The sequence below is a fragment of the Mobula hypostoma genome, chromosome 1, assembly GCF_963921235.1.
Source record: "Mobula hypostoma chromosome 1, sMobHyp1.1, whole genome shotgun sequence".
NCBI lineage: Eukaryota > Metazoa > Chordata > Chondrichthyes > Myliobatiformes > Myliobatidae > Mobula > Mobula hypostoma.
Genome location: NC_086097.1, coordinates 149578459 through 149600846, shown reverse-complemented (window position 1 = coordinate 149600846; position 22388 = coordinate 149578459). Strand labels below are relative to the sequence as shown.

The window sequence follows — 22388 nt, the reverse complement described above, 5'->3', positions numbered from 1 at the left end:
CTGTAGGGTCCTTTGTTCTACCACAGCCTCCAGTGTGTCCAGTTTGACTCCTATAACAGAGCCAGTCTTTCTAATCAGTTTACTGAGCCTGTTGGCATCGCACATGTTGATGCCATTTTCCCAACACACCACCATATAGAAGATTGTGTTGGTGATAGCAGACTGGTGGAACATGTGAAGGGGAGGCCTGCATACTCCAATGGACCTCAGTCTCCTCAGGAAGTAGAGATGACTCTAACCCTTCTTGTACACAGCTTCTGTGTTGGTGCTCCACTAAAGTCTGTCATCCAAGTGCACCTCCAGGTACTTGTAGCTCCTCACCACATCCACATCTTCATCATCAATAGTAACAGGAAGCAATGCAGTTTTAGTCTTCCTAAAGTCTATCACCATCGCCTTTGTCTTACTGATGTTGAGCTGCAGATGATAAAGCTCACGTTGTAAACATCTCAACAAACTTAAAACTACCTAGTAGCACCAATTTTACCTCCTCTCCCACTGGTTCAAACACAGCCACTGGATGCAAAACAGACCCTGTTTCCTGATGGTATTTTCTAGTGGAATATTTTTCATCTGTTGCACATCAACACATTATATTTATCATGGTTTAAGTGAGTTTTTTTTTGTAACTGCATGCTGGTTCTTGCAGGTACATATTGCCTCTCTGTCAGGCACTACAGTACTGTACATCAAAAATATGTGAAGCATTACCGGATCTTCCGTTTGCCAAATAGGTGGTATTATATCCAGGAACGCCTCACCTTTCAGTGTCTAGAAGATCTGGTAAATCATTATTCCGGTGCGTATCACAATTTCCAGTGCTTTAAAATGATCAGTTGGAATTGCAGGCAACATAGAACTGATGAATCATCTGTCTCTCATTTCAGAGGTAGCAGATGGTTTGTGCTGTTTGCTGACCCACCCGTGTCTCGCACAGCTCAACCCTGAAAGCCCTCCTGAAGAGCCAGTTGTCCTACGTAACTGCAACTTCAGCTGGAGAAATGTCAACAGGTAACTGAAATAAAGCATTCATTAGCTCCTCTTCCACAGATTCTCAGGAACTGCTGATTTTCAAAGACTAAACAACTTAGTGACAGGACACAAAACACTCTAGATGTTGGTATCTGGAACAGCACATAGAAGTTGGAGGAACTTAGACAGCATCTACATGGACAGTTGCCATTTCGGATCTAACACCAGATGAAGGGTCACAGCCCAAAAAGATTTGTCAACTTCTCTCCATAGAGATTGCCTGATCCATAAAACAAATTAACTCTGGAGAATTCAACACATTAACTCATTTGATAGGAGTTTCCCACAAGTTAAACCAAACTGGCATTGTAACTTAGATATCCCAGTTTCCATTTCAAACAATAATGTTCTACCTATAAAACTTCCAACACTATTGACCTCTATATCTTTGAAAATTTAAGATCTTGCTCTATGGCAGGGGTCATTCACCCATTCTTGATATGATATGTGACCTAGTATACAATTGCTTCCAAATTCTAATCTCTCTCATGATCTTAATCACCAATATAAATTATAAACAAGTATGGCAAATGATAAATGACACACAATATACATATTCTATACACAAGTTTAAAAGTATAAGTGCAGTGTGTAAGACAGATGAGAAGAGGCCTTACCAAAGCTGTATAGAACTATTTATAAATTCTTTCATATTCAGTTACATCCTTAAAATAAAGCTTTCATTTCAACAGTAAATTTAATTACTGCTTTGTATCAACCTTTTTTAACAACATTTGTACATAAGTATCTAAACTGCATTACTTCACCATAATTCCTACAACTATAATGAAGATGGTCTGATGTGCCTTTCTCTGAAACTAATTTGATGGTCTTATTTTTTTCTTCAATGCATTCATTCTTCAATAGTTTGTCCTATGCAGGTCGTCTAGTTACACATTTCAGTAACTACTTAGCTCTATTAGTTAATGGCAAACAGGGGGGGGAAAAGCCATTTAAGCTATTGTGTATTTCATGATGCCTTCCTTTCCATCACTGGCACATCATGTAGTCATTGTGGGGTAGTTTCCATTGCATTCTCTATCCATTAATGGGACACTTAACATAGACAGACACAAAAGCAGAATTAAGCCATGCTGCCCATCAAGTCTGCTCCACCATTCAGTTACATCTGATTTACTATCATTCTCCTGTCTTCTCCCAATAATCTTTGACACCCTTACTAATCAAATACCTATCAAGCTCCACTTTACTATACAAAATGGTCTCCAAAGTCATCTGTGGCAATGAATTCCACAGATTCACCTCCCCGTGGCTAAAGAAATACACTGGTTAATAGTCATATGCCAGTAATCTGGAATACATTCAAGCCTCCTCACCTCACATTCTCTCTCTTTTACAAGTGATCTGAAAATCTTCTGAAGAAAATAGCAACCTTTTAGACAATCTTTTTAGTTATCTCAGACATTTTCTAACCCATTGCTAACAACTGTCAGCAATATCTCATTGTTAACAATAACTTTCTTGAGAAATTTTACCACTAAATGTGTGCAAAATAGTATTGGATAACTGATGGCTGGAAATCAATTACAGGATACATAATAATTTGAAAAAATTAGTGTCTGAAGGGGCAATAATTCTTTTTTTTCTTATGGTTCTCTGATAGAGCTGACCTGCTGAGTGACAACTTATCAGCCAAAAATGAAACGTTCCTCAGTTATGGGCTGCGACACAGTATTGCATCATACATGAGCTTATCACAGTTTGATAACAACTCAATTGACGGTGGCAGCAGCAAGAGATGGCACCAATCTATCAAATCCAATGCTCAGAACCGACACAGCTGCCTGCTTACTTCACCAATGGGAGATGTGTATGAGGATGACTTTGAATAATGTGTGCTCCTTACCTGCTTGTGAATTACTCATCCTTAAGTGAGCCATTAAGTGTTGTGCCAGAGACTTTCGCCATTCATCATCACAGTGTTGTGCACCAGGAGATGTGACTGCTCTCTATATCTTTTCACTAATTTTTACAACAGCTTATTTGCATCTTCAGGTAACTCTGTTGGTGCACAAGTGTTCACACAAAGACCTCTCCTCACGTATCCTGAGATACCTGCTTTGTAAATATGATTATTTAAGTTGCGTAACATAATACGTTTTCCATGTCAAAATCCTATTTGAGGAAGGGCATCCTGTTCAATGGGAATAATTCTGTCAAAGTTTTGAGGCAGTGCGGAATCTTGTGCCTCACCTCTAAATGCTGAATTTGACAGCTCTCTTGTGGAGTTGTGCAATATGTGATGTTTCCTGTCCTCTTCTGAAGGGGCTTATCCAAATTTTAGACTAGAAAAATCAGCTGTGGTCACATACAAACTCTAGCGAAATCTTTATATTCTTCTAACATTCTATGGGTTTAAAACTTAAATTATTTAGATATTAGAAAGAATGCTCTACTGTCAAATGCTCCACTGTCAATTAGCTTGATGACACACATTCCTAGCACTGTCAAAAGGCCAAGTTGGACATAAGGGACCTTGTCGTACAAACGATGCAAATTTTCTCATTAATTCTTCAGACCTTTATCCATTAAGGCAACTACGAAAACAGACAAGGACATAACCGTATACATGGGAAACCCCCGAGTCCAAAAAATTAATACTTTTTAAAATGTGGTCAATAAAAAAGTAAGGGGCAATGGAAGCATTACTTACACATTGGAGTCTGACCATACCATCCAAACTTGTTTCAGTTTAGATATTTAAAAGTGATTGGTTGTCGTTCTTGTGGCAGCCTGCTTCATCCAGTCAGGCTCTTACTTCCCCACCCATGAGTCATGAGCACACAAGCACAAGGACCCACATCAATACTAATAAATGTCTGCACACACAAATAGATTAAGATACAGCAACAAGTATACTGATACACAATGTGCACATACTGCGTGCATTGTCCTCAGATGAACTGTAGTATCAATGTGTGTTTATATAATAGAATTAATGGGTTGTACTCTGCTTCCGAAAGGAAGTTCCATGGCCTGAAATTGTTTCTAGAAAAGGGGATGACGTGCTTATCAGCAGATGATTGACAAGGTAACAAAAAGATCAATATTCTTAATTTAAATATACAAGTACTCACAAACACATGACAAAAAAGTATATTGAATTGTTGTTTATATTGCTCAATTTCTACCTTGTAATATTGTAAAATAATTAAAATTCTAACCCTTGTGAATTGGTTCTGGATTCAGAGATGTGCTAATTGACTGGAGGTTGAATGCATAACACACTATACATAAAAATCATACTTCAATAGTCCTGACTACTTACAAAAGATCACTCGTTGTTGTTATAGTGGTAAGAACATCTTAAAGAAATCATTGTTTCATATTTGAATACAATCAGGGTGTACAAGATAATGAGAGGCATTGATTGTGTGAATAGTCAGAGGCTTTTTCCCAGGGCTGAAATGGCTAGCACGAGAGAGCATAGTTTTAAGGTGCTTGGAAGTAGGTACAGAGGAGATGTCAGGGGTAAGTTTTTTTTAAAAAACACAGTGTGGTGTGTGCGTGGAATGGGCTGCTGGCGGCGATGGTGGAGGAGGAAACGATAGGGTCTTTTAAAAGACTCCTGGATGGATACATGGAGCTTAGAAAAATAGAGGGCTATGGGTAAGCCTAGGTAGTTTTAAGGCCGGGAAATGTTTGGCACAGCATTGTGGGCTACAGGGCCTGTATTGTGCTGTAGGTTTTCTATGTTTCTATTTAACCACCTTCTCTTGGAAAAATATCACAATATTGCCTGGAAGTCAGTATTTCTCTAGATTCAAATCCATGATTCTTTTAGAGTGATGCTTTTGCCAGCAACTGTATTAAATACCCATCTTTAAATGCATTTCAGGGGATAATTCTCTAGTATTTTCACTTTGATGCTTAATTTATAGTTTCATATACATATATCATTTTATTTATAGTTTCATATACATATATCATTTTCTGAGATCCCCTTTGACAACACATCCAACAAAGGAAAAACAAGAGCAGTTCCAGCAATTTTGCAGCCTTGATGATTTCCACCTTTGATTCTGCAGAAGAGGCTTTGTGTGACAAACCATCTTAAACAAAAAAATCTCATGGAAGTAACTATTTTGTTACAAAAATCAAGAATTCCATTTAAGCAGAAGATTATTCCAACCTTTCTCAAGACCCCGATAAAATGATCTCTTACCAGAAGCAAAGCTCGTTGGAAAAGTTTGCTGCCAGTCACTGCAATAAGGTTCATGCTGGTGATATCAGCATTACTCCGGTCCCCAGCAATCGTGACACTTGATGGAGATCCACCAAAGTAACCAATGTTCCACCGCAGCCACTGCAATGCAGCCATCTGATCCAAAAGGCCCCAATTACCAGCGATTGCATCACTACCTGCATTCATGAAAATCATTTTAATTTTTACTTCCCCAGTTCTCTCTCAACATTTCTCTTCTAAAGCTGCAGCAAAGAAGAGGGGAAACTGTTTACTGATACTAGTGGCACTGTTGCACTGTACCTCACTCCGTAAATTTGCTTTTATCTGTGTGCAGGTGTGTGTGTGTGTCTGCGCGTGTGTGTGTGTATACATGTACGCGCACGTGCACATCAGGTGAGGAGAGTGCACCTATGTAGCAGTTTGTCAGATGAGAATGCCCCAAGATCCATCTCTATGCTGTTATGGCCATTGCCCTCACCTGAAGCTCAAACCCATACTTAAATATGTGGAAGAGGGTCAGATGAGTTTGGCTCAAAAGCTTGTATGGGTGTTACAGTAGGGAAGACCCCTAAACACCCACCAGAACACCCAGCAAGTTGGATTCTCATTGGGCTTTGTATATAACCCCAATGTCCTTGATAATATAGATGAACTCCCACACTCACACAGAGTAATTGCGGCTGCAAAGCAATTAGCTCTGAGAACCTTGCAGATACTATCTTCTCCTCAATTTAAAGCTTAGCACTTTGAGCTAAAACTGTTAGTCAGAATGTGCAGATCTGACCCTGAGATAGCTTTGGCAGAATGAACCCTTCTGTATTGAAATGTTTGTCATTGGTGCAGTACCATTGTGACATATAAAGAATTAGAGTGTTAAGAGAGTTCAATTTTCAATTAGAAAAGACTTCTAGCCATGTATTTCATATAACTCTATTTTGAAAATTGCACTGTCATGTCCTTCCATCTGGACTCCCAATGCATACTGTTAAGGTACATGGGGGTCTGCACCTATAAACCCACACAGCAATGTTTTCAGCAAAAAAAAAGTACCACTTTACTTCTCCACTCAGGGGTGTAAAACAGCTAGGCCAGAATGGCTTACCATCACTTAAGAATCCAAAGACTCCAACCCTGTAGTTTGCTGTCACAATGACAATGTTTCCAGCCGATGCAAGGTAGGATCCATCGATGTTGCTTTGTCTCCCATCTTCGTAATCTGCTGCACTGTTGTGGAAGAAGATCAAGACCGGGATGTTCCCCACCTGTCACACAAACAATATCAGGGTTATGACGTTGACAAGTGTTGCTGGGTCTTCAGCAACATGCGGACAACCTTTCCTGAGGATCAGAGTGATTTAGCCACCTACTCAAATAATTGGGTGTGAACATGAGGGCTGGAAGTTTAAAGATCCTTTGGTCAACAAACAGCTGACAAATTATCACAAGAGATTTATCCCATACAAAACGCATTCCTCTCCTGTGGACACGTTGTATCTATACAGGGGTGCATGTTGCCACAGGAGAAGAGAGAGGCCCGAAGAAAACACAGGAGTTAACCAGATGAAACTTGATTAAGGATGAGATCAGGGCGATTGTGAGAGATGATATAAGATTTACAGAGCAGAATGTTGAGTCATTTGGGTAGAGATTAGGAATAGTAGAGGGGAAAAAAAATCACTGGTGCAAGTTGTCTATAGGCCACATAATAAAAAATATTGCAGTGGCAGAGGCGATTAACCAAGAAATAACAGAGGCTTGCAAGAACAGAACAGCAGTTGTCATGGGGGATTTTAATTTCCACATAGAGTGGGTGAATCAGGTTGGTCAAGGAAGTCTTGAGGAGGACTTCATAGAATGCATCTGTGATGGTTTTCTTGAGCAGCATGTTAGTGAACCTACAAGGGAAAATGTTATCTTAGATCTAGTCCTGTACAATGAGACAGGCAAGATTAACGATCTTGTAGTCAGGGATCCTCATGGAAAGAGTGATCAAACTATGATTGAATTTTGCATACAGATGGTGGATGAAACAGTTAAATCTAAAACTAGTGATTATTCTTGAACAAGGGAGACTACAATGGGATGAGGGTGGAGTTGGCTAATGTGGATTGGGAGGACAGGCTATTTGGTAGGACAGTTGAGGAACAGTGGAATACTTTCAAAGAGATTTTTCACAGTGCTCAACAAAAGTATATTCCAGTCAAAAGTAAGGACAGTAAGTGTGGGGAGAACCAACCTTGGATAGCTAAGGAAATAAAAGATAGTATCAGATTAAAAGTTCATGTGTACAAAGTCACAAAGAGTAGTGGGAGACTGGAGGATCGGGAAAACTTTAAAAAGCAACAAAGAACAACTAAACAAGAAGTAAGGAAAGGGAAGATAGAGTATGAAAGTAAATTAGCACAAAATATAAAAACAGATAGCAAAAGCTTTTATAAATATATAAAGCGGAAGAGGGTGGCTAAAGTCAACATAGGGCCCTTGGAAGACAATAAGGGGAAGTTGATATTGGGTGATAAGGAAATGGCTGAGGCATTGAATGACTATTTTGTGTCGGTCTTCACGGTGGAGGACACGTCTAATATGCCAAAGAATGATGTTATAGACAAAATGGGAGGTGAGGACAGAGATAAAATCACTGTCACTAAAGAGATAGTGATGAGCAAACTACAGGACCTGAAGGTAGATAAGTCCCATGGTCCTGATGGGATGCATCCCAGGGTACTGAGGGAATTGGCGGAGGTTACAGTAGACGCATTGGTAATCATTTACCAAAACTCACTAGACTCTGGGCAGGTCCCGGTGGATTGGAAGACAGCAAAAGTCATGCCATTTTTTTAAAAAACGGATGTAGGCGAAAGATGGGCAACAATAGACCGGTTAGTTTAACATCTGTAGTCGGGAAAATGCTTGAAGCTGTCATTAAGGAAGAAATAGCAAAACATTTAGAAAGGAGTGGTTCCATTAGACAGACACAGCATGGATTCGGAAAGGGCAGGTCCTATTTCACAAACTTACTGGAGTTCTTTGAGGACATAATGAGTGCTGTGGATAGAAGGGAACAGGTGGATATCATATACTTGGATTTCCAGAGGGCATTCGATAAGGTGCCACACAATAGACTTATAAATAAGATACGGATGCATGGAGTTGGAGGAAGTGTATTGGCATAGATAGTGGATTGGAAACTTACAACAGAATGCAGAGAGTTAGTATAAATGGGTGTTTCTCCGGTTGGCAATCTGTGGTGAGTGGGGTGCCGCAGGGGTCGGTTGTGGGCCCACAGCTGTTTACCATGTACATTGATGATTTGGAAGAGGGGACTGAGTGTAGCGTAGCAAAATTTGCTGATGACACTAAACTGAGTGGAAAAGCAAATTGTGCAGAGGATGTGAAGAGTCTGCAGACGGATATACGTTTGTGGATAGGTTAAGTGAGTGGGCCAAGGTCTGGCAGATAGAATACAACGTTGGTAAATGCAAGATCATCCACTTTGGAAGGAATAATAAAAAAGCAGATTATTATTTAAATGGTGAAAAATTGCAGCATGCTGTTGTGCAGAGGGACTTGGGAGCACTTGTTCATGAATCGCAAAATGTTGGCTTGCAGCTACAACAGGTTATTAAGGCAAACGGAACATTGGCCTTCGTTGCTGCAGGGATTAAATTCAAGAGCAGGGAGGTCATGCTGCAACTATACAGGGTACTGGTGAGGCCACACCTGGAGTACTGTGTGTAGTTCTGGCCTCCATACTTGAAGAAGGATATACTGGCTTTGGAGGCAGTGCAGAGGAGGTTCACCAGGTTGATTCCAGGGATGAAGGGGTTAACCTATGAGGAACGATTGAGTCGCCTGGGACACTACTCTCTGGAATTCAGAAGAATGAGAGGGGATCTTATAGAAACATACAAAATTTTGAAAGGGATAGATAAAATAGAATTAGAAAAGCTGTTTCCATTGGTAGGTGAGACTACAACTAGGGGACAATGCCTCAAGATTCAGGGGAGAAGATTTAGGACGGAGATGAGGAGAAACTGGTTTTTCCCCCAGAGAGTGGTGAATCTGTGGAATTCTCTGCCCAGGGAAGCAGTTGAGGCTGCTTCACTAAATATATTTAAGATACAGTTAGATAGATTTTTATATAGCAAGGAAATTAAGGGTTATGGGGAAAAGTCAGCTAGATGAAGCTGAGTTTACAGACAGATCAGCCATGATCTTATTGAACGGTGGGGCAGGCTTGATGGGCCGGATGGCCTACTCCTGCTCCTATTTCTTAAGTTCTTATGAAACTGCTGAGTCTATGAGATGTTCATATTGATTCAACTAATGGGGCTGACCTGCTCTTCACCTATATTATCAAGGACACTGGGGTTATATACGAAGACAAATGAAAATTCAACTTGCTGGGTGTCCTGGTGGGTGTTTAGGGTCTTCCGTGATGCAGCTTCCATAAGAGCTTTTGACCCAAAACCTCTACTGCAAGTTCAAGTTTAGGTTTAATTGTCATCCAACCATACATGAATTTCCATAAGTACAGCCAAAGGAAACAGTGTTGTTCTTAAGTCCCTTACAGTGGCCTCCGAATCAATTCATCTCTATGGCTGGGTCGCTACTTTCAGTCATTTTTGATAAACTGTTTTAACCATTGCATTGATCTTTTGAAAGGCCAGATTAGTTCCAAAAAGACTCAAATGTTCAACAGAGAAATAGGAAGAGGATGGAATAGAACTGATATTTGACAACTCTGGTTAAAAACTTACAAGAAAAATAGCCATTTTGCTTAAGGCCATTTCCTAACTATGGCAGGAAGCGGAAAACCATGGAGTTTTAGGAAAGATGGGCATAGATTGATAAAGAGATTTGATATACCTGTAAACCTAGGTTGTGACTTTATATTGGAAAGTGAAAAAATCAGTTGAATTCCATTTCTGACCACTAGAGATTATATCATCTGTTGAACGTAAAAGACGAAAAGGTCTCCCTGATTTACATCCACTATGTCATAATTTATGTTCTTGCAGCTTCCAGTGTATGCTGATGGGTAAACAATGGCTTACAGAATTCTTTAGTTTATCAACATTCAATTTACAATTTTTTTTTTGCTATAATGCCATCTATTCCCTGGTGAACATCTTCAATTCACAAAGAATTTCTTCACACAGAACTTCACTATCACTTCAGTCTTCATGCAAAGACCGGAGTAGATACATGATGCATTTTGCCAGAAAATTAGAAAATTTCAAAGTTTTTTTTTCAGGAATGCTTTGAGGAATTGAAAAATTGAGTAATTGCTTTATAGCTTAATTTTCCTTTTCCTTTTGTGGAATTGTCTGTTTTCTGCTCCTCACCATTCTCTGCTGACACTGCTGAAAAATATCAGTTCAAGCCAGCATTGTTCTATCCTCATTCAAATGACTCCTAACTAACTGATTTTAACTTCATCTCCAGCAGCCTGGCAAGTCATTTGGTATATTACCAATTCCAAAGAACCAATAGTTCAAGAAGGTAATCCTCCACCATCTTTTGAGGACAAATGGGAAAGGGTAGTAAATTTTGGCTTTGTCAGCTATGACCACAGTTCACGGAAAAAAAATGTGTTTCTCTGCTTCTGAGAATAAAAATAAATGGTCTGTTTTTCAACATCTATACTAACTATCGAGCAAGCTAAAACTCTTTACCAACTAGTATCTACCTACCCAGGAAAGAAGAATTTGTTTTAGTGCATGGTCTTACACTTGCTGAAACAACTGAAATTTATAATTTTGTGCACAAACCTACCATGAAATGACACAGCAACCCCTTTGTATAGCCAGATTATCAATACTTACAGTGCTTTTTGGTACAAAAATGTTCAGATAGAGGCAGTCTTCATCCACAGTGGAGTAAACTGCTTTTGCATTCCCTGGCTGCAGGCAACTGGGCCTGAAACAAAAGAGGAATGAATATAGTCTCTTATTAGAAATGTTTTGGAGCTAATTTTAACTTTAGATCAGTGTAAAAATAATAAATGTTTAATTGGCTTCCTGTTGTACAATTGCCTGATTTTCCATTTGCCTTGGCTTATTTTTTTTCACATTGTGTTGAATATACCTATTGTCTAGTAAGTAGCCAGACAAATGTCTAACGGAGACACATGAAACTACAGGTGCTGGAATCTGAAGCAAAAACAAAATAACACAAGAGATAGAAGAACTAAATGGGTCAGGAAGCATCTGTGGAGGGAAATGGACAGTCAACATTTTCGGTTGAGACACTTCATCTGGACTGAAAGATAGAGAGGAAATAGCCAGCATATGAAAGTTGAAGGAAAAGGGTCATATGCACAAACTGGCAAAAAATAAGGCTAGTTCAAATATCTTTTTCCACTTTCTTGATCTTTCTGGCTCCATGTCAAGAGCCATACTATTCACCAACATCTACTACAAAACCCATTGACTCCCACACTACCTAGATTTCACCTCCTCTTACTCAATCACATTTAAGGATAACATCCTATTTTATCAGTTCCTCCATTCCCACTGCATTTGTTCTTGAGATGAAACATAGAAACATAGAAAACATACAGCACAATACAGGCCCTTCGGCCCACAAAGCTGTGCCGAACATGTCCCTACCTTAGAACTACCTAGGCTTCACCCATAGCCCTCTATTTTTCTAAGTCCCATGTAGCCATCCAGGAGTCTTCAAAAAGAATCGATCGTTTTCTCCTTCACCACCGCCACTGGCAGCCCATTCCACACACTTACCACTCTGTGCATAAAAAAAAAACTTACCCCTGACATCTCCTCTGTACCTGCTTCCAAGCACCTTAAATTCCAAGCCCTCTTGTGCTAGCCAATTCAGCCCTGGGGAAAAGCCTCTGACTATCCACTTGATCAATGCCTCTCATTATCTTGCACACCTCTATCAAGTCACCTCTAATCCTCCATTGCTCCAAGGAGAAAAGGTCAAGTTCACTCAACCTATTCTCATAAGGCATGCTCCCCAATCCGGGCAACATCCTTGTAAATCTCCTCTGTACCCCTTCACTAGTTTCCACATCCTTCCTATAATGAGGGGACCAGAATGGAGCACAGTACTCCAAGTGAGGTCTGACCTGGGTTGTATATAGCTGCAACTTTACCTCTCGGCTCTTAAAGTCAATCCCACGATTGATTAAGGCTAATGCACTGTATGCCTTCTTAACCACAGAGTAAACCTACACAGCAGCTTTGAGTGTCCTATGGACTCTGACCCCAAGATCCCTCTGATCTTCCAAACTGCCAAGAATCTTGCCATTAATACTATTTTCTGCCATCATATTTGACCTACCAAAATGAACCACCTCACACTTACCTGGGTTGAACTCCATCTGCCATTTCTCAGCCCAGTTTTGCATCTTATCAATGTCCCGTTGTAACCTCTGACAGCCCTCCACACTACCAAACCACACCCAAGCTTTGTGTCATCAGCAAATTTATTAACCCATCCCTCCAATTTCTCATCCAGGTCATTTATAAAAATCACAAGAGTAGGGGTCCCAGAACAGATCCCTGAGGCACACCACTGGTCACCGTCCTCTATGCAGAATATGACCCATCTACAAACACTCTGCCTTTTGTGGGCAAGCCAGTTCTGGATATATAAAGCAATGCCCCCTTGGATCCCATGCCTCCTTACTTTCTCAAGAAGCCTTGCATGGGGTACCTTATCAAATGCCTTGCTAAAATCCATATGCACTACATCTACGGCTCTACCTTCATCAATGTGCTATTCTCAAAATTCTCACATTCTCAAAAAATTCAATCAGGCTCGTAAGGCACAACCTGCCTTTGACAAAGCCATGCTGACTATTCCTAATCATATTATGCCTCTCCAAATGTTCATAAATCCTGCCTCTCAGGATCTTCTCCATCAACTTACCAACCACTGAAGTAAGACTCACTGGACTATAATTTCCTGGGTTATCTCTTCTTCCTTTCTTGAATAAGGGAGCAACATCTCCAATCTTCTGGAACCTCTCCTGTCCTCATTGATGATGCAAAGATCATTGCCAGAGGCTCCACAATCTCCTCCCTCGCTTCCCACAGTAGCCTCGGGTACACCCTGTCTGGTCCCAGTGACTTATCCAACTTGATGCTTTCCATAAGCTCCAATACATCCTCTTTCTTAATATCTACATTCTCAAGCTTTTCAGTCCACTGCAAGTCATCCCTACAATCACCAAGATCCTTTTCCCATAGTGAATACTGAAGCCAAGTATTCATTAAGTACCTCCACTATTTCCTCCTGTTCCATACACACTTTTCCACTGTCACACTCGATTGGTCCTATTCTCTCAAATCTTATCCTCTTGCTTTTCACACATTTGTAGAATGTCTTGGGGTTTTCCTTAATCCTGTTCACCAAGGCCTTCTCATGGCCCCTTCTGGTTCTCCTAATTTCATTCTCAAGCTCCTTCCTGCTTGCCTTATAATCTTCTAGATTCCTATCATTACCTATGTAAGCTCTTTTCTTCTTGACTAGATTTACAACAGTCTTTGTGCACCATGGATCTTGTACCCTACCGTCCTTTCCCTGTCTCATTGAAACGTACCTTCTCAGAACCCCATGCAAATATCCCCTGAACATTTGCCACATTTCTTCGCTGTTTCCCTAGGAACATCAGCTTCCAATTTATGCTTCCAAGTTCCTGCCTGATAGCCTCATAGTTCCCTTTACTAAAATTAAACGTTTCCCTAACTTGTCTGTTCCTATCTCTCTCCAATGCTATGGTAAAGGAGATAGAATTGTGATCACCATCTCCAAAATGCTCTCCCACTGAGAGACCGGACACCTGACCCAGGTTCATTTCCCAATACCAGATCAGGTAGTCTCTCCTCTTGTAGGCTTATCTACATATTGTGTCAATAAACCTTCCTGAAGACACCTAACAAACTCCACCCCATCTAAACCCCTCACTCTAGGTAGATGCCAATCAATATTTGGGTAATTAAAATCTCCCACCACAACAACCCTGTTATTATTACTCCTTTCCAGAATCTGTCTCCCTATCTGCTCCTTGATGTCCCTATTACTATTGGGTGGTCTATAAAAAACACCCAGTAGAGTTATTGACCCCTTCCTATTCCTGACTTCCACCTGCAGAGACTCCGTAGACAACCCCTCCATGACTTCTTCCTGCTTTTCTACAGCCATGACACTTTCTCTGAACAACAGTGCCACGCCCCCTCCTCTTTTGCCTCCCTCCCTGTCTTTTCTGAAACATCTAATGCCTGGCACTTGAAGTAGCCATTCCTGCCCCTGCACCGTCCAAGTCTCGGTAATGGCCACAACATCATAGCTCCAACTGCTGATCCATGCTCTAAACTCATCCACTTTATTCATAATGCTCCTTGCATTAAAATAGACACATCTCAAATCATCAGACTGAGTGCATCCCTTCTCTATCACCTGCCTATCCTCCCTTTCGCACTGTCTCCAAACTCTCTATTTGTGAGCTAACCTCCCTTTCCTCCGTCACTTTAGTTCGGTTCCCACACCCCCCCCCCCCCGCCCAGCAATTCTAGTTCAAGCTCTCCCCAATAGGCTTAGCAAACCTTCCTGCCAGGATATTGGTCCCCCCTCAGATTCAAGTGCAACCCATCCTTTTTGTACAGGTCACACCTGCCCCAGAAGAGGTCCCAATGATCCAGAAATCTGAATCCCTGCCTCCCGCTCCAATCCCTCAGTCACGCATCTATCTTCCACCTCATTCTATTCCTATACTCAATGTCACATGGCATAGTCAGTAGTCCCAAGATTATTCCCTTTAAGGTCCTGCTTCTCAACTTCTTTCCTAACTCCATGTAGTCTTTTTTCAGGATCTCCTCCCTTTTCCTACCTGTGTAATTAGTACCAATATGTACCACGACCTCTGGCTGTTCTCCTTCCCACTTCAAGATATTGTGGACGCGATCAGAAACATCCCGGACCCTGGCACCAGGGAGGCAAACGATTCTGTGTTTCTTTCCTGCATCCACAGAATTGCCTTTCTGACCCCCTAACTATAGAGTCCCCTATCACGGCTGCCATCCTCATCCTCTTCCTTTCCCTACCCATCTGAGCCACAGGGCCAGACTCTGTGCCAGAGGCATGACCACTGTTACTTCCCCCAGGTAGGCCATCCCCCCCCCAACAGTACTCAAGCAGGAATACTTATTGTTAAGGGGGACAGCACCCAGGTACTCTCTAGTACCTGCTTCTTGCCCATTCCTCTCCTGACTATTACCCATTTTTCTGTCTCCTGTGGTCCCGGGGTGACTATCTGCTTATAGCTCCTCTCTATCACCTCCTCACTCTCCCTGACCAGACGAAGGTCATCGAGCTGCAGCACCAGTTCCAGTTCCCTAATGTGGTCTCTAAGGAGCTGCAGCTCGACACACCAGGTGCAGATGTGGTCATCCAGGAGGCTGGGAGACTCCAGTACTTCCCACATCTGACACCGAGCACAGAAAACCAGCCTCACACACATACTCTGTCTTTATTTTAAACATATAACCTACTAGGCCACAATATTTATCGCCGAAGCCCCGTTGAGCCAAAGTCTTCCTACTCTGTCTCCCACTACTCCAATGCCCGCTCCTCCAGCACCCACTCTGTAAATCTGTCTTCCTTTTAAACTCTTGCCGTTGTTCTCACTGGCCAACCTCCACACCGCTTGCGCAGTTGTGCTGCGTTCAAACTGCTGAAGAATTTTCAAAAAGCAGGCCCTCCCTCTCGCCTGTTGTTACTGATAGAGTCCTCAACTGTATCTTCTCTACTCCCCTGCACTTCTGCTCTTACTCCATCTCCCAAGACAGAATAGGGATAGAAATGCCCTGGTCCTTGCCTATCACGCCACCAGACTACGCATTCCATCAGTTCCAATGTGATCCCTCCACCAGCTAAATCTTCCCTTCCCAGCCCCTTCTACTTTGTCAGCCCTCATCCCATCCCAGCCATCGCTCCCCATCCCTAGACATCTTACCCTATAACTGTAGGAGTGTAAAACTGTCCCTATATCTCCTCCCTCACTAGTATCCAGAGCCCTAAACAGCCTTTCCAAGTAAAGCAAGGAATGGCATGCAAATCAATTGGCTTGGTTATTCCATCCAGTACTCCTGACATGGCCTCCTCTATTTTGATGAGACCCAGCACAAACTGGCTGACTACTTTGCTGAACATCTGCGCTTCAACTGCATGGCCATATGGAGTTCCATGTTGCTAGCAATTTAATTCTTCTCCCTGTTCCCACACCAGCCTGTCTATTCTCAAGTTCCTCCACTGCCAGGGTAAAGTGGGAGGAATGACAGTTCATATTCTGCCTAGGTAATCTACGGTGCGACGGCAGGAACAAGAAATTCAGCTTTCAGTAAACCTTCTCTAACCCTCTTTTCAGTTGTCATGATCAAATCAATATCCTGACACCCACTCTGGTCCCACCAGTATGTCTCTTTCCCATCCTGCACTCACTGCACTGCCAAACATCAAAACACTAATCCCGCCGGTTCTCCTCCTTCAATGTACCTGTCTGTCTTCCCCTTCGTTCCATGTTCCATCTTGCTCTCCTATCAGATACTGTTATTTTCAGCCCTTTGTCATTTCCACATATAACTTTACAGTTTTTGTCACTATTTCCACTCTTTCTTCTCCATCTACCTACCACCATTCCTCACAGGACCACCTATTGCTTTGTAGTTCTTCTCCACCTCTTCCCTTCACCTTTTTATGTTGAAAGGTCTTGACCTGAAACATTGAATGTCTATTTCCCTCCATAGATCTGCCTGAATGATTGAGTTACTCCAGAAAATTGTTTTTTTTTTTTTTTGCAGACAAATGTCTGAACCCAGTATTGATACATTTTGATAGACTTCTCTGGTAATTTATCACATTACTCTTTGCATATAACAAATTGACCTTTTCTCTTTCCTTCATTTAATATTTAACTGTTCAACGAGTTGTCTGGCTCATTTTTTTCCCAAACTTCAACATTTCAAATTTATAATTTTCCAGAGAAGCTCAGCATTTTGTATCTATTCCTCATATTCAGCTAACTGCCTCTCAAGGGCAATATTACCCTTTAGAAGATTAATCGTCAGAACTAGACAAAGTTCAAGCAATATATTGCTGCCAGCTGTATTGTTGATAAAGTAATGTTCAATCCACAAATGAAATAACCAACAGGTAAGGCTTTGCTCACCTGTAGAAAGTTGCATTCCATTGTCCTGTCCAGTTAAAGGATGCTGGGGCCTTAAATCGGCCTTCGCCAGTGGGCGGAGCTGCATATGGAACTCCCAGGAAACGATTTACAGCCTTCCATTCCACACCAACACGGGTATCTTGAGATTCCCCAAACAGAATTCCATGACCAGGAATTAATATAGAGGTCAGCTGCGGCTGGGTTTCTAATAACAAAGGATCTGAATTGACAAGAAATAATCATCTGTCAGTACAGGTGAAAATGTGTGATAGGAAATAGAACTGACTAGCAGTAAGAGCATAACTTTCACAGAATATTTGAGAGAGGAATGCTCATACCATACCTGTATTACCATACAGGTAATTCCTGTATGGGTTCTCATTAATGGTTAGCAATAGCTTGCCGGAATTCTCATGGAATTTGTTTATTCACTCACCAGTACAGGCATGAATGTCAGGACAGCAATCTGCATAATCCTCACACTTTAAGTTACACTGACAGGCCTCGTCAGGTTGATAGTTCCCACAGCGACCTGCACATGACCCTCCTAAAGCTGGGAAAAAAACCAAACAATATTTAACTTGCTCAAAAAGTGGCACTGAACATGTGGCCACCTATTGTGCTTATATTTTATCACAGCTCAGCGTTCTATGGTTTTTAGTGGGGTTGCCTTTCACTAAAATAACCAGACAAGTTGTCTAAAAGCAAACTACTACAGCTGATTCAAAGCTGAAATAGGAACTGAAAATTCCTGAGATATTCAGCAAATCAGGCAGCATCTGCCGCGAAGAGGGAAAGTAAGTCTTTGGCTTCGGCCAATGACCTTTCCTCAGAATTGGAAATTTGAGAAAACAAATTTTAAGGGCAAGAGAAAAGAAAGGGTATGTCTGTGCTAAGGTGAAGTGAAAGGGAATCTTGGGGGCACAAGTACTGTTGGTCCCATCTAAGGGAGGGTGATGAACGTTAATCATAGTGCTCTGTATGGAGGAGCAGAAGTGAAATGAATGAGGACATCAGGAGACAAAATAAACAAACTGCTGGAACTGTGGGATTCCGAACACAGACGCTGCTGGAAATTTGAAACGAAAGAAAATGTTGAAAATGCCCAGCTGGACAGTAATTACTGTGGACAGAAAACATTACAGTTGACAACCTTACATCAGAACTGCCCAGTTCCTGGGCAGTTATAAAAGCAAATTCTGAAATTGTGGAATTCAACATTGTGGCCTGAGGCCCAGAATGTCTCTTTAAAGAAGATACACTTCTAGTCCTTGAATTTATATTGCACTTACTGCAGAAGGCCAAAGATCGGGACATCAGAGTGGGAGAGGAATGGAGATATAAAGGTACAAACAGCTGGAAGCTCAGGATTAACCTTATGGTCTATTTGGGAGTCTTCTGTAAAGAAGTCACCCAACCTGTGCTTACTTTCTCCCATGTAGAAGAGATCACGCAGTGAAACCTGAATCCAGTACACCACATTGGAAGAAATTCAGGTAAGTTGTCATCTTACTTGGAAAGACTGCTTGGATCATAGGAAGGGAAATGGTAAAAGGGCAAGTGATATATTACCTGCAGGTACATGTAATGGTGCAAGGGGAGTGTGTACCAGTGGACATGAAAGAGTGAACAAGGGAGTTGCAGAGGAGTGCAACTCTCCTTGCCCAACCCTCAACAGAGAGGGAAGTCGAGGCTGGTGATTGCATGTGATCAAAAGCGGCAGAAATTCCAGAAGATTATATCTTGAATGTGAATGCTGTTAGGGTCGATGTTGAGGACAAGGGGAACCCAATCCTTGCAGGGAGAGGAAGGAGAGCAATGGAGAGCAACTGAGAGCAGAAGTTCAAGAAATGGGCCAGATCTGGCTGAGAGATCCATAAGCTTTGGTAGAAGGAAGCCAGAGTTAAGGGAAAAAGGAGACATTTCATAAGCACCAGTGAAATCAGAACAAGATCTGGATAGAACTGGAGAAATGGAAGAATCCTTACAATATAGTGGGAGAAAGTGTAGTCAGACAAGCAGTTCTCATTTCTGATTGGCAGCTCCCCTTCTCACGTTTTGTTACCAACGCTGATTCCTCACCACTGTAATTACTCTGCACATTGCTAGCGTGCCATTCAGATCAGGAGAGACTGCCAAACCTTAACCTAAGGTTGCATTAGTTATTTGCAGAAAACAATCATGATAAGAGCGCAACAGTTATCTTCAGCATCAGTATACTATGAAAAAAAACACAACTATTTTTAACCAAGAACTAATCACTTGCTATTAAAGACTGCCTGGGTGTCAAAACATGCAGTCTGAGCTTATTTTTGATAAGTGATCAATTTGCATGTTCCAGTTAGTTGTTTACATCAATGACATTGTACACAGTATGAGTATGCACATGCCTGGAAGGAAGATATATGCATCTTGGGTTGGGGAAATATATAAAATAATTACACAGCACCAAACCTCAAGAACTTTGCTCATACTCACATTTCCTGTGATAGACCACATCTGCAGCCTCCTTAAGCAGTGTTCGACAGTGATGGCCTTGTAATCTGAGTTGACAGCTGTGTGTGTCAGGATAAAAGATACATCTGATCCCTGATGACTGACGATGAAGAGAAACTGAGGCACAAGTGCGATTGGAGGCACAAGCTGTATGAGAAAGAAGCATAAACAGGTGCCCAATTAATATGCCCCCTTCATGGAAATAGTAATTGGGGCTTCTACACCTGCTAGAGCATCACTGAGCAAATCAACAAGAGTGGCAAATCATCTGCACTTGCATGAAAACTGAAATTACTCATTTTGGTTAGTAATATAAGAATCAAAGTAGCCTAAATAATTAGTAGATAACAATGGTAGGCAAAAAAATATCATTCTCTCTGGACCAGAATAACATCAGAATAATTTAACTATTTCCAAGGTCAAGTCACACCATTTCAGGAACACCATAAACACAGGAGCAGAATTAGGCCATCTGCTTCGCCATTCAATCATGGCTGATCCATGTTTCCCCCTCCTCAGCCCCACTCCCCGGCCTTCTCCCCAGAACCTTTGATGTCATGTCCAATCAAGAATCTATCAATCTCTGCTATGTACACCTAACAATCTGCCCTCCACAGCTACCTGTGGTAACAAATTCCACAAATTCACCACCCTCTGGCTAAAGAAATTTCTCTTTAAATGGATGCCCCACCATCCTGAGGCATCTACTCTGTCTAGGCCTTTCAACATTTAAAAGGTTTCAGTGAAACACCCACCCCCCATCCTTCTAAATTCCAGTGAGTACAGACCCAGAGCCATCAAACGTTCCTCATATGATAACCCTTTCATTCCCAAAATCATCCTTGTGAACCACCTCTGACCCCTCTCCAATGCCAGCACATCTTACCTTAGATGAGGAGCCCAGAACTATTCACAATACTCAACGCGAGGCCTCACCAGTGCCTATAAAGCCTCAGCATCACATCCCTGTTCTTGTCCTCAAGACCTCTTGAAATTATTGCTAACATTGCATTTGCCTTCCTCATTACCAACTCTACCTGCAAGTTAACTTTTCTGGTGTTCTGCACAAGGACTCCCAAGTTCCTTTGCATCTCAGATTTTTTGATTTTCTCCCTGTTTAGAAAATAGTCTACACACTTATTTCTTCTACCAAAGTGTATGACCATACATTTTCCAAAATTGTATTTCACTTGCCATTCTCTTACCCATTCTCCTAATCTGTCTAAGTCCTTCTGCATCCTACCTGTTTCTTCAACACAACCTGCCCCTCCACAGATCTTTGTATCATCAGCAAACTTGGCAACAAAGCCATCTATTCCATCATCTAAATCATTTATATACAGCATGAAAAAAAGCAGTCCCAACACCGACCCCTGTGGAACACCACTAGTCACTGGCAGACAACGAGAAAAGGATCCTCTTATTCCCACTCACTATTCCTACCAATAAACCAAAGCTCCAACTATGCCAGTAACTTTCCTGTAATACCATGGGCACTTAATGTAATGGGAGTGAATATTCCTTGCTTATAGTTCTTTGGGCTCATTTCTGTCCCATTGCTTCTCTTCTTTCCTTTGAATCAAAATCCAATCCACCTACCTGTTTCAAACCGCATTTCCCTCAGTTAGCTTGAACCATGAAACTAAACATCTTAATGCCTAATTGTTCTGACTCTGCAGTCAAGGCCTGATGCTCCCTCAGCATAAAGCAGCAATCTCTGGCAATACATAGAGTAAATAATGCAACATTGATTCAGTAACACCCGAGGCTTTGAGCTTACTCAATACTGAAGGCTGCGATAGCATGCCCATAGCAATAGTACCGAACTGCTCCCTTTGTGGTACAAGGTCAAGTAATTTTGGAGACAAATGGGGTAGTAGTCATTGTTATGATATCCTGCTGCAGTTACGTAAGACTTTGGTCAAATGAGAGTCAGTGTAGTTGGAGAAATTTTCATCTTCATATCTAAGGAAGGAGATAACTACCTTAGAGGTGTGCAACATAAATCACTAATTGATCCCTCGTGAAAGAATTATTCTTTGAAAGTACGTAGAGTGAGAATATGCATTCTGGAATTTAATAGAATGAAATGATAGAGTGGACACTACTCAGCTGAGCTGCTTTGCCCTAGAAAGTATCAATCCACCAGAGAGTTATTGGAGATATATGGAACCCATCCAGACATGTGAGGACATTCCACCTAACTCCACATTTGTGTGCTTGTAGATGTTGTCTGAGTCTATACGTTGCCTAAGACTCAATATAATAGGGCCCAGACTGCTTTATTGGCTGAGGAGATCCACATGAAATTGTATAGCATGAGCTCAGATACAATTTGGGAAGGTCAATGATGGTTCAGCCTAGGACACTGCTATGAGGGACAGTAGCAGTGATATTCTAGGGTTAAGATAATTATTCCTCAATATCTACTGTACAACCATCTTCCTTGATTTG

The 22388-nt window shown here is 41.5% G+C and overlaps 2 protein-coding genes across 3 annotated transcripts in view; one reads left to right on the top strand and one right to left on the bottom strand.

Annotated features, from left to right (window-relative positions):
* LOC134351536 (src-like-adapter) overlaps positions 1–4231 on the top strand; it is a 34253-nt gene extending 30022 nt beyond the window's left edge. For both annotated transcript variants that reach the window (XM_063057824.1, XM_063057815.1), the window contains 3 exons: positions 650–799; positions 888–1011; positions 2657–4231. In XM_063057824.1, the coding sequence (XP_062913894.1) occupies positions 650–799; positions 888–1011; positions 2657–2885 (503 nt within the window). In that variant the 3' untranslated portion in view covers positions 2886–4231. The remainder of the gene's footprint in view (positions 1–649; positions 800–887; positions 1012–2656) is intronic.
* tg (thyroglobulin) overlaps positions 1–22388 on the bottom strand; it is a 348151-nt gene that overhangs the window by 168050 nt on the left and 157713 nt on the right. Inside the window, exons 34-39 of the mRNA XM_063057803.1 lie at positions 19917–20081; positions 17875–17991; positions 17439–17658; positions 11068–11161; positions 6342–6501; positions 5219–5415 (exon numbers count right to left, since the gene is read on the bottom strand). Of these exons, the coding sequence (XP_062913873.1) occupies positions 5219–5415; positions 6342–6501; positions 11068–11161; positions 17439–17658; positions 17875–17991; positions 19917–20081 (953 nt within the window). The remainder of the gene's footprint in view (positions 1–5218; positions 5416–6341; positions 6502–11067; positions 11162–17438; positions 17659–17874; positions 17992–19916; positions 20082–22388) is intronic.